The sequence below is a fragment of the Odontomachus brunneus genome, unplaced genomic scaffold (genome assembly GCF_010583005.1).
Source record: "Odontomachus brunneus isolate Ranch 3 - 2012 unplaced genomic scaffold, Obru_v1 Obru_scaffold_032, whole genome shotgun sequence".
Lineage (NCBI taxonomy): Eukaryota > Metazoa > Arthropoda > Insecta > Hymenoptera > Formicidae > Odontomachus > Odontomachus brunneus.
The window spans coordinates 723,847-737,261 of record NW_022639482.1 but is presented as its reverse complement, the minus strand read 5'-3'; the positions used below and the strand labels follow the sequence as shown (position 1 = coordinate 737,261).

Here is a 13,415-nt window from a genome sequence, read left to right as displayed (position 1 = left end):
GGAGGTTATATACGGCATTTGATGCATCTCGATCGAATTTCTTCAGCATTTTTTTGCACCAATTTACACGATCCTTTTTTTGAGCAATTGTCAAATTATGCGGGATCCAACGTGAACAAATTTTTTTTACGGCCAAATGTTCATGCAATATCGTTTGTATGCAATTCATACCAACACCCAGGGATGCCTGAATCTCACGGTATGTCACATGTCGATCTTGCATTATCAATTCACGCACAGCATCGATGTTTTCTGGCACAGCAGCTGATTTTGGACGACCTTCGCGAGGTTCGTCGGTGAGCGAACTACGACCACGATTGAATTCATTAAACCAGCGACAAATAGTGGCCTTGTGTGGTGCTTCATTGCCAAAAGTGGAAGCAAGTTGATCGATGCACTCTTGTCTCGATAATCCACGTCGAAAGTCGTAAAAAATTATCGCACGAAAGTGTTCTCATGTTAATTCATTTTTTTGCTGAGACAATTTTCAAGTCACTGTAAACAATACAAGTAGCCTCCGTACGACAAAACGTTTCGAGTAAAAAAATCTTCCAAACTGTCAAACTTTTTGATGATAAGGTTAGATTTTACCTAGCAACGCCAGTATTGCCAAGTCGCAAAACTTACGGAGCAGCCCTCGTATATAAGCAGATCTGACTGTATAAAATGTAGACCTATTTTTCACCTGCTCGGCTTCCCAGATGCATTCAAATCTGAACATACATAACGTTTTTATTTACCTACATCTTGTTAAATATATTCATATGAGGCCGCTTGCAAAATATTCATATATAATATGATCGGGTAATATCAAATGGGACATAATATGATATAATTTCATATAATTATATAAGGACTTCTTTTTCCCAGGTTATACAAAATAATACTAATTCTGTTAGTACGTTTGCACAAAAAATGCACCGAATAAACGACTTTGAAGTCCTTATTAATCGACAGCATGGTTATTGCATCCTTGATTTTTCTTGATGTTTATTACAATAAATGTCATAGACATTTGTCGTAAATGCTGGAACGATATAATGTTTAACGAAATACGTGCCCGTGAACTAAAATTTAAAATAGTGAAATATTAGGATCTTGAATAAGTTTCTCGTTGACTTTTCGTGAAAATTGATGCTTTATTTAAAAAAAGTAAAAAACATGTCACTGAAAGTATTGTCCATCGCTAGCCACTACTTTTTCCCACCTTTCTGGCAGCATTTGAATTCCACATCGGAAAAACGACACGTCTTTTGAGGCTATCCGAGAGTCGACCCATTTTTTGGTATCTTCATAAGAATGGAAGTGCTGCTCAGCCAGGCCATGTGCCATCGATCGGAACAAGTGATAATCGGAAGGGGCAATGTCTGGTGAATACGGCGGGTGGGGTAGGACTTCCCATTTAAGCGTTTCCAAGTAGGTTTTCACCGGTTGTGCAACATGTGGCCGAGCGTTGTCATATTACAAAATCACTTTGTCGTGTCTCTGCTCGTATAGCGACCGTTTTTTCTTCAATGCTCGGCTCAAACGCATGGATTGTAGTCGATAGCGATCTCCTGTGATGGTTTCGTTCGGTTTGAGCAGCTCATAATAAACTACATCCAGCTGATCCCACCAAATACAGAGCAGAAGCTTCGAACCATGGATATTCGGCTTTGCCGACGATGTTGATGCATGGCTGGGCTTATCCCACGATCTTCTACGCTTAGGGTTATCGTAGTGTATCCACTTTTCATCACCAGTCACGATACGATGCAAAAAACTCTTCCTTTTCTGCCGTTGAAGCAGCTATTCACACGTGAAAAGACGCCGTTCTACGTCTCTCGGTTTCAACTCGTACCAATGTCCTTGCTTTTGAATCATTCCTAATACTTATCAAACGTTTCGAAACTGTTGTGGGATCAACTCCTAATGATTCTGCAAGTTCAGCTAGCGTCTGACATGAGTCTTCATGAAGTAATGCCTCCAATTCTTCGTCTTCAAACTTTTTCGGTGCGCCAGAGCGTTCTTTATTTTCAACATCAAAATCATTATTTTTGAAGCGTCTAAACCAATCTCTGCATGTTGTTTCCGACAGAACATGGTCGCCGTAAGTCTCAACAAGAATTCTGTGTGCTTCAGCTGCAGATTTTTTTTTAATAAAGTAGTGCAGTAAAATTCCCCGCAAATACTCTTTTTTTGGCACGAAACTCGACATGTTTAATACTATGAAAAAAAAAGTTATTTACACCGGTGAAATGACATACACTGAATTTCAAGCTTGCTTATAGTACTTCCTTATAGATGCGTTACCATTTTAAATTACACGCATGCAGTTTTGGTAACGTCATCTGTTGGAAAACAGCGAGAACTTATTCAAGGTCCTGATATATGTGGTGTCAATTACATATTTATATACAGGGTGTTTCCTCTAACTGGACCATTTAAAATATCTCCGATGTTTTTGATGATACGGGAAAATACTACAGGCAAAATTTGTTCGATTAGAAGGGGCACATATTATGACGAGGGAAAAATTTTTCTCGAGGTCGTAGTTTTTGAGATTTTGAGGTTATCACGATTTTTTTTAATGGAATAGGCCATATATTATTACATGTTCTTATAGCTTATCTCGAGAGCTTTCCAAAACACTATAATAAAATATTTTTTCGTTAAGAACTTTTCGAGTAATAACACTTGAAATTTCAAGCACTTTGACATAGAATACAAAATATCTCGTAAAATATTCATCTTTCGGTTATCTTGCTTTAATGCTTTTCTGCGCAAAATAATGAGACAGATTAATTAGTTTAAAGAAAAAATTAAAAAATTTTTTACATAATATATAAAAATTTTTTTGTGCTTTTTTAAGCCAATTAATAAGTATTATTTAAATTATTAGGACCTTAACTTAGTTTCCGCCCAAAAAATACTGAGAAAAAGCATTTATTGTAAAAAATTTATTTAAATTATTTCAATGAAAGTATTTTCCATCACTTTCTACAACTTTTTGCCATCTTTCTGGCAACTGGGCGATACCATCTCGATAAAACGATGTTTGTTTCGAAGCAATCCATTCGTCCACCCATTCTCGCACTTCTTCAACATTTCGGAAGCGTGTACCACTCAAGCCGTGCTGCATCGATCTGAACAAGTGGTAATCAGAAGGCGCTATGTCTGGTGAGTACGCTGGGTGAGGAAGAGTTTCCCATTCGAGCTGCGTCAGTGTTTCTTTGACGGTTTTTCCAGTGTGTGGCCGAGCGTTATCGTGTAAGAGAATAACTTTGCGCCTGTTACTCGCTATTGCTGGTCTTTTTCGCAACAGCTCATCATTCAATTTGTTCAATTGACATTTGTAGACATCGGCAGTAACAGTTTCGTTTGGTTTCAGCAGTTCGTAGTACAGCACTCCTTGCTGATCCCACCAAATGCAAAGCATTACCTTATGACCGTGGATGTTCCGTTTTGGCTGCGATGTTGATGGTTGTCCTGGGTCTACCCATGATTTTTTGCGTTTGGGATTGTCGTAGTAGATCCACTTTTCATCGCCAGTCACAATACGCCACAGAAAACTCTTCTTTTTTTGCCTGGCAAGCAACGAAACCGTGATATTGAAACGGTTGTGAATGGCACTTTCAGACAATTCATGTGGTACCCATCTTCCTTCCTTTTGGATCTTTCCCATGGCGTGTAAACGTTTGGAAACAGCTGCTTCAGTAACTCCTAGCTCGTTTCCAAGTTCTTGTAACGTTCGAGCCGAGTTTTCATGCAATAATGCTAGCAATTCATCGTCTTGGAATTTTTTTGGCTGTCCTGAGCGTGGTTTGTCATTGACATCAAAATCATTACTTTTGAATCGTCTATACCACTCTTTACATGTTGTATGTGATGGAGCTCGATCACCATAACCTTCTTCAAGTAATCGATGAACTTCTGCTACACTTTTTTTCAAATCAAAATAGTGCAAAAGCACATGTCGAAAAAACACTTTATCGCGTTCCATTTTTCACAAAGCAAAAGAAATTGTTGTTTAGGAAAATAATTGTGTATGCTGACTGAATGTTATCGAGAAATGTCGAAATTAATCACAAACTACCTGTTTCGTTAGTAATGACTACTAGAACTGTTTGCATTGCCATCTAACATTTGCGGGCGGAAACTAAGTTAAGGTCCTAATACTAACTATAAGCTTAAAATGCAAGATAAACATTGTCAAATGTTTAGTACATTACATAGCTGAAGTTTTGGCGGGATTAAGAGAAGAATTTATTTTCATGCCCCGAAATCGAGACGAAGAAATTGAAAAAATGAGATGTTTTTATTTATTAGCCAATTTTCCTAGAGTAATAGGGGCTATTGACGTGACGCATATTCCCTTTTCCAATCCAGAAGGACCGTTGGCACAGTTATATTAGGTGGTAAACTTAGTTCCTGCGGCTCACAGTTAGATGACGTTAGTTTTGTAGGTATAATTTATTTTGACATCTGAAACTGGCTGCATTTTAGAGGTTAGACATTTGTCAATAATATTCAGTGCGAAGAGATTCATTTAAGCGAGCAGTGCTATTTTTTCTTTTGATTAAATATGGAACGTGATAAGTTGTTTTTTCGTCATGTGCTGCTTCATTACTTTGACTTGAAAAAAACTGCAGCTGCAGCTCATAAATTGCTTTTCGAAGCTTATGCCAATTATGCTCCATCGGAAAGAACATGCTAAGTATGATTTCAGCGATTTAAGAGTGGTGATTTTGATGTCAATGATAAAGAACGCTCAGGCCAACCGAAAAAGTTTGAAGACACCGATTTGCAGGCATTATTGGACGAAAACTCTACTCAAACGCTCCAAGAATTGTCTGCAGCATTAAATGTTACTCCGATGGCTGTTTCCAAACGTCTACATGCAATGGGAAAAATTCAAAAGGAGGGAAAATGGGTACCACACGAATTAACCGCAAATGCCATTGCGAATCGCTTAAACATCTCTATTTCTCTGCTCGCCAGGCAGAAAAAGAAGAGTTTTTTGTGGCGCATAGTGACTGGCGATGAAAAATGGATATACTTCGATAATCCTAAACGAAGAAAATCATGGGTAGACCCTGGCCAACCATCGACATCCACACCAAAGAGAAATATTCATGGCCACAAAGCAATGCTTTGCATTTGGTGGGATATGCACGGCGTCGTTTATTATGAGCTACTCAGACCGAACGAAAGTATCACGGGGGATCGATATCAATCACAATTAAACCGTCTGAATGAAGCATTGTTGGAAAAAAGGCCAGCAGTAGCAAGCAATCGACGTAAAGTGATGCTTTTGCACGACAACGCTCGACCACACGTTGCCAAAGCCGTTAAAGAAACACTGATGCAGCTCGAGTGGGAAGTTCTCCCGCACCCAGCGTATTCACCAGACTTAGCTCCTTCGGACTATTACTTGTTCCGGTCGATGCAGCACGGCTTGGTGGATACACACTTCAGAAATTACGAGGATGTGCGAAAATGGATCGACGAATGGATTGCATCAAAAGACCAATCGTTCTATCGTCGCGGAATCTACGCGTTGCCCGAAAGATGGGAAAAATGTATAGCTAGCGAGGGAAAATACTTCGATTAATGTATTTTTTGCTTTTGATGTCGAAATAAATGAGTTTTTTAAACAAAAAAACCGCAGGAACTAAGTTTACCACCTAATACATATTTGGGTACGTTCTTGCTATTTTCCATTGAATCAATAATAATATTGGGAGTACAAATTAGTTCGGTCCGTTTTCAAAAGATGGCTCTGGCTGTGATGAATGTTTCATAGTGACAGCTAATTTCGGTGGTTTCAGAGAGGTTAGACATCTGTCAATAATATTCAGTTTATATCGCTTTGAGTTTCATATAAAATCCCTGTTTTTTACTGTGTTGAATATGTCAATTTTTGTGTTAACTAAGCAGCATTTGCGCGAGGTTTTAGTTTTCTGCTTTAATTGGAAGAAAAGTGCAGCTGAAGCACATCGAATGCTTGTAGAAGTTTATGGTGACAATGCTCCAACTGATTAAAATGTAGGGAATGGTATCGACGTTTCATGAATGGTGATTTTAGCGTTGAAGACAAGCCTCGCTCTGGACAGCCAAAAAAATTCGAAGACAAAGAATTGGAGGCATTACTCGATGAAGATCCGAGTCAAACGCAAGAGGAGCTTCCAGAATCATTGGGAGTTACGCAACAAGCAGTTTCCGTACGATTGAAATCCATGGGAATGATTCATAAGCAAGGGAATAGGGTGCCTTATGAACTGAAACTGAGAGACGTTGAAAAGCGATTTTTCACTTGCGAGCAGCTGATTCAAAGGCAACAAAGAAAGGGTTTTTTACATCAGATTGTGACTGGGGATGAGAAATGGATATTCTACGATAACCCCAAGAAGAAAAAATACTACGCTATGCCCGGTCAATCGTTGCCATCGACCTCAACATCAACACCAAAGCCGAATATTCATGGTTCGAAGATCATGCTGTGTATCTGGTGGGACCAAAAGGGTGTTGTATACTATGAGCTGCTACAACGTGGCGATTCCATTACGGGCCATCAGTATAGGCTACAATTGATTCGTTTGAGCCGTGCATTACGAGAAAAACGGCCGGAATACGAGCAAAGACATTACAAAGTTATTCTTCTGCATGATAACGTTCGGCCTCATGTCGTAAAAGTCGTAATAAATTATTTGGAAACGCTCAAGTGGGATATTTTACCGCACCCGCTGTATTCGCCGGACATTGCTCCTTCTGATTACTTGTTGTTCCGACGGATGCAGCACGATTTGGCAGGTCACCGGTTCACTTCTTTCGCAGAAATCGAAAATTGTTTCCTAACTTGGATCGCCTCAAAAGACGAGATGGAATTCGAAAATTGCTGAGAGGTGGGAAAAAGTAGTAGCCAGCGATGGACAATACTTTGATTACTCTGTTCATTCATTTTGTTCTGAAATAAATGCATTTTTGACCACAAAAAAACGGACCGAACTAATTTGTACTCCCAATATATCTGATTGTACAACAAGTTAAGTTGCTAAAAGGTACAGTTTCTCCGAAATATTTAACATTATGACGGAAAAATTGTTTTACGGAAGATTGTCTCGATATTTGTCTTTTTATATTATAACTTTTTAAGAAATTGTCCTATTTTTTAAATGTTAATTTGTAATTTTTAAATGTTTTTTGGGACAGTTTATGTCCACTAAATTTTGCTATAACGATTGTTCGCAATTGACCAAGATCTCTACAATAGTGTCCTACTCTGATTTTAATGAGTTTTGATGAGAAACAAATGTAGACCAAAATAAAAGAAACATATTTTTTTTATATGTTTAGCGGAAAAAATATCCTTTTATAGTTAGCGAATAAAATATCCTTTTAAGAAAAGACCGGTTTTTTTCTTTCTAACAAGTAACACTAATCAAGTGTAAAACACCATTTTTCTTGAAACTCAGCATATACATAGCATATGACATGACATTTCATGTGATATTTTATATTGGCCCGTTTGTGAATTTGCATAATTATTTAGACGATTGTTTATCAAAACTCGAAGTGGCAATGTATGTAAAAACTATCTGATAAACCCATAACACATAAACTCATAAAATACATAAATCTAAATCCTTTAAACACATAAACTTACACATTAAAAACCCAGAGTACAGTGTGGTAAATTGAATAGCGGGAGAATTTGGATAATTAATATTAAGCGTTTGCGACAATTTCAGAACAATAGGAGACGCTTTGTTTTATGTTTGAGGTTAACAGTAAGGAAGATACTGTGGTCTACATATTTATAAAAGTTTTAAAGAATATTTGTAAATATGAAGGTCTATGGAATATTTTACATTAAGCAGAGTAGGTAGAGAACTTTTGTTGTTACTGTAGTTTATAAAAATATATTCTGTTAGCTCGAGCTTTTATAAAATTTACGTAAAAACTATGATAACAATATAATCTAAAAATGTTTCCCGCATGTATTAGCGATCACCGCGTCGACTAGTGGCGCATTTTGTTGAGTTATTGTAGTACTATATTACAATGTTTTCATATCGGCGCACGGGGTAATTTGAATACATTTTTATGGGACAATTTGGATATCGCACTCAGTTCCCTAATATGTATATTTCAACTGTTTTAAGACATATTTCGTTATTTCAAATTGTGAGACATTACGAAAAAAGGATACTCCACTAAATTGGAACAAAGAAAGTATGAGGCAAGCCATTACATCTGTTATTAATAGTGTGATGTCCATTTTAGGAGCTGCACAGTTCTACAAAAGTTTATACAGAAAAGTTCAATTTAATCGAAGGTAAATATATAATGAAAATGAAGTCCTTCGCACTTCTATTGGGCGCTCCGCCGTATTTAATAGCGTTTTAGAAAAAACTTGACTGTGTATCCCAGATAGCACATGATATCCTGAGAATATTCTGAGAATATTCTGTAAGTATCACATTTGATATACCTAGAATATATTCTATACATACTATGATATACTCAGAATATATTCACGATGTTTCTATGTCCGCAGCAATATTGTTCTCAGAATATCCTTAGAATATCATCCATGATATTCTTAAAATATACGTGAAATAGTCTCAGAACATCAGAATACCGAATATATAAATTATTATTAACACACGGGCATACACAAATAGAATCAGACGCACTCCTATATAACTTAATGTTTGATCATTTTGTTAAAATAATAAAAAAAAAACATGGTGCATCATATGTTGCATCACTTTGCTTATACGTGTTTCTGCATGGTTTCGAACTCGAACTGCATTGGTCATCTCATTTCCTAGTCTTACGAGTAACACTACCCAACTGACACTCACTGATTCGAATGAAACTTAACATATTTATTAAACACTTAAAAATATTGAACACGTGTTTTTTGTTTCTGCTAAATATGCATTTTAAGGGTAGAAATCATTCTTCAATCCCTGGGGTGTGGAAATAACTACGATTAATTATTTCCAAAACGATACATTTTCTGAAAAATGTGCTCAGGACCAAAGTTGTAGAGTTTAAAGTGATGCACTTAATGGTGACTTTGAGTCGATCTTGAAGTCGATTTTCAAAGTCAGTTGAAGATTACCTTATATTTTTCAAAGGAAATACCTACTTTTAACCTCGACAATCGATAGAGCGTAAACTTTTACGTTCAGAACATGGACGATTGATTAAAAAGGATAGAAAATCATAAAAAATAAATGATCAAGTAATTTTGAGAAATGCTTACTCAACGACAGTCGCGAAAATGACAATTGATTACATGTCCAAATGAAATCCTAACACAAAATAAAGAGTAAAAGATGTTGCGGATAACTTCAGAGTAGCAATAAAAATCAGAAAAAAATGAAGATATTATTTTAATATAATATGAGTAATGTTGAACTTACAATTAAAGTGACACTTTACATTTTCTTACTTTTACTTCTATTCTAAAGTTACCCACCAAACTTTTTTTTTCTTATTTTTTCTGTGAATTTGCACTTAAAATTTTCTCACCACGTGATTTTTTAGGAAAATAACGCGACAGATCAATTCTGAAGATAGATTTAGAGTCAGCGCACGAAATCACTGATTATGTACAAGATGTGGCAAAAGTCCGGTAACGGCCAAATTGACCTTGAAAATCGATCTCAAGGTCAACTAAAAGTCACCATCAAGTGCATCATTTTAAACCCTACAACTTTGGTTCGGAGTACATTTTTCAGAAAATGTATCGTTTCGGAAATAAGTAGCTGTTCCGATACTCCAGGGATTGAGGGGTGATTTCTATTCTTAAAATGCGCATTTAGCAGAAACAAAAAAACACGTGTTCAATATTTTTAAATGTTTAATAAATAAATGTTAAATTTTAAATGTTAAATTTCATTTGAATCGGTGAGTGTCAATTGGGTAGTGTTACTTGTTAGTCGCGAGAATTGACGGGAGCAAGTAAGCGTCGAGAAAGCTCGGCGGAACGCAGCGAACACATTGGCCACGGTACTTAGTCGTGAGGATTGTCGGAGAGGCGTGAGAACGCGAGGAAGGCGAAATCGGTGACAAGAAAGCTCGACGGAGATTGCGAACGCACAATCTGCGGTTGCCGGACTCGCCTATGCGGGATAGGACACTACCTAGGAGGCAGAGACGATAGGGTCGGAATCCTTGCTCGCCGCTCTGAGATCGGTATGCCGGTCCGGTTTCGTGGCCGCGGTTTATATACCCGCTTTTGCTTCGTCTATTACGCACCCAACAACATCGTCTAACAACAACAACAAACGATGTAAAGAAGCGTGATAGGCGATGTGGCGCGTGTTGTTATTTCCGCGTTCTTTAGGCCTGTGGCGTTTGAGGTGGCGCAACGCGCCGGTGCACGGCCGGACTGGAGTCGGTCGGGCCGGTTTGGGTGACGATGCCTGGTTGCATCGTCACATATTTATACTTGATGCTATTTGGATTTGGTACACTTTCAAGCAGTTTGATGATTCCGTAGTACGGACCTTTTGGATTTACCTCTTTAATGTTTTTTTAACTTTAAAAATAAAACTTTGAAACTTTAAAAAAATTTTAATGTTTTTTTAATTTTAAAAATATTAGAAAAAATTAAAATACATGCATGCCTCGTAAACTTGTGTGAATGTGTATGCGTGTGCGTGCCAGTGTGTGAGAAAGAGGGAAAATGTTCTGCTTTTTCGAATTTTATAATGAAAAATACTACTTTTTATATAAGAAAAAAAAGTTAATCTTGAAATATTCTTGAAAAGCAGCTCACGTAGTTTTTAAGGTCGCCATCATATGTTCTCCTCAAAACCCTGTACTTTTTATATTCAAAATTTTTTCTTATACAACGCATATTTTAGAAAATATTTTAATGTTTTATTTTTCTACAGTGTATATTTTAGAAAATATTGAAATATTGGAAATTTTTCAATTGGACACCTTATATACTGCTTATATACGGTTCGCGCTCAATGGTTTTCGGCTCTTTATTGGGGAGCATCCACCGTAGATAGCGTCCGGATTCCGTTACGGTTAGAAGATATCGGTTACGATTCTTCGACAGATTCTTGAAGCGACTTGGCGAAACCGCATTGGACATCTCTGCGGATAACCGACAGAAAGTTAATATCGCTATGCATTATGTTTAGCGAACTTTAGCGTTGTTGGCCTAATAGTATGTCAGTATCTATCGGTTGCTCGTAATGAGTAGTTTTCTATAACACTTCTTTACAAATTAAATTTAATTTAATTAAAAAATAGATTTGTCCCTCCCTCCAAATCATAACAAATATTTAATATGATTACCTCTTAAGATATTATGGCAAATATAGTAATCCTGATTTCGTCGTGCATGGGAATGCATTCAATAAATACGCGCCTATCGATACAAACGATAAATGGACTCGAGATAAATCGCGAGTTAAATCGTATACAGAAAGAAATGACGTGTTAATGATATCGCGAGGACAGATTACACGATAATACACGAGCTGATTACACAAGTTATTACACGTTTCATCAATTACATCGCAGGTCGCCAGCCACCCCCGAAATAATCTCATGACGGATAATAGGAGAATAGGAGGTTATATTAAACATTTAGTACGATTTTGAACAAATTTATTTCTATTTATTTCAATTCAATTTAACTCTATTCAATTTTGTTAAAAAATAATTATCGCAATAATTAACGCAAAATAATTATCTTATTGTTTTAATAAAAAAAATTTTACCTTCTGTTATTTAAATTCTATTTTTTTAAGAGATTCGCTTTTTAATTAAATTCCAAACATTAAATAAAAATATATTTTTTAAGAAAAGGTTTGAGAAATCTAAAAAAAATATATCCAATAATAAAAAATCCTACTCATTTAAAAATTTAGGGATTAAGAAATTTAGAAACGATTTGTCCCTCGGCTTTTTAGTATAATACAAAAAATGTATTAAACTATCTTAACGACGTTCGTTTAGTACAAAAATACAAATACAAATCAAATAAAAATATAAATACAAATCTAAATCTAATAAATAATATAAAAGTTTTTAGGAAATACTTATAATGTTTTAGATTCTAATTCTTCGGATGTGAATCTGTCAATAATGGTGCGCTATTAGGAAACAATTTATATGAACTTATGTATAATTTTCACCTAATTTATACACTTATAAGAGATTATCCATCTTTATTGAAATCTCGTATATTTTTCGACATTTTTTCTGTTTTGATATTTCTTAACGAAAGAAATGCTCAATTGGATTTTTAGAACGACGGAAAGATAGAAACATAAGAAGAATAACAGATAAATGTTTTGTAATTTTTTTTAAGGTACCCAAATCTTAATGTACGCGCTGTAACTCCGATACAAGTACGTAGTCTTCTCGACACAGACGATCCTGAGAGTGTCAAACAACCTACAATACAGTCCGAGATTGATATTCCAAAGAAACGAAGACGTCGCGGTAAGTTGAATGATATATAATACAAAGTTGAATGATACACAGGGTGTCTTAAAACCACCGGAATTGCTCTTAATGGTAGATTCCTTATAATATTTTAAGAAGAAAATTCTAATACAAAAATGTCAAGGCTATAATAGGTTTTAAACGGGAAAAGATTACATTTAACGAATGGCAGAGCTGAGATTTCGCGCGCTCAGGTACGGAAAAATGACAAATGCAACAAATGCTCCTATTAATGGGGCGCTCTTTTTATGATATTATTGTCATATAAATTTGCAATATGTTTTTGCTTCTCTATGTATTGCATATTAATACATTTTTTTCACAAATAAAAGATGTAAAAACTAAAGGCATATAAAAAATAATTCAAGTAAAAATTTGCATTTTTCAACTTGAGCTGTCAATGTCATTTTCAGATTAACATTACCATGAAGGTATCTATGCTACGCTGTGCGAGACAAATAAATTGTAATAGAATTAATAGCTGTTTATTTTGTATTTTAGAACATTTTGGAATGTTCGTAACGAAATACAAATTGCAATGGTTTTAGTAAAAATCAATTTAAACAATAATTATAATTCAAACGTATTTAATAAACCTTAATTTAACACACTTTAAAAAATTAACACTGTTAACATATTTAACGAATTTTAATAACAACAAAACAGTTCAACAGATTAAATAACAAACTAAAATATTTTTTTTACAATGAATATACAAAGTGTCCACCATCGCATTTAATACATAATTGTGCGGGTCGCAATAGACTGCTTGTTGCGTTTATAATTATGTTTGGTGTTATTTAAACAATTTTACCTTACAATTCCTCGTGATTATTAACTGGCTATTTATGTATACATGTTTTTTAGTATGATCGCATAAATAGTAATCCAAAGGTGTCATATCGAGTGACTGATCAACTTATAGGACCATCTTCTCGAAAATTTTT

General features: G+C 35.6%; 1 protein-coding gene across 7 annotated transcripts in view; it reads left to right on the top strand.

The window, feature by feature from the left end:
* The window catches only part of LOC116843356 (F-actin-monooxygenase Mical), an 874,436-nt gene that overhangs the window by 162,006 nt on the left and 699,015 nt on the right, over nt 1-13,415 (top strand). For all 7 annotated transcript variants that reach the window (XM_032813731.1, XM_032813733.1, XM_032813730.1 and 4 more), the window contains one exon: nt 12,332-12,465. In XM_032813731.1, the coding sequence (XP_032669622.1) occupies nt 12,332-12,465 (134 nt within the window). The remainder of the gene's footprint in view (nt 1-12,331; nt 12,466-13,415) is intronic.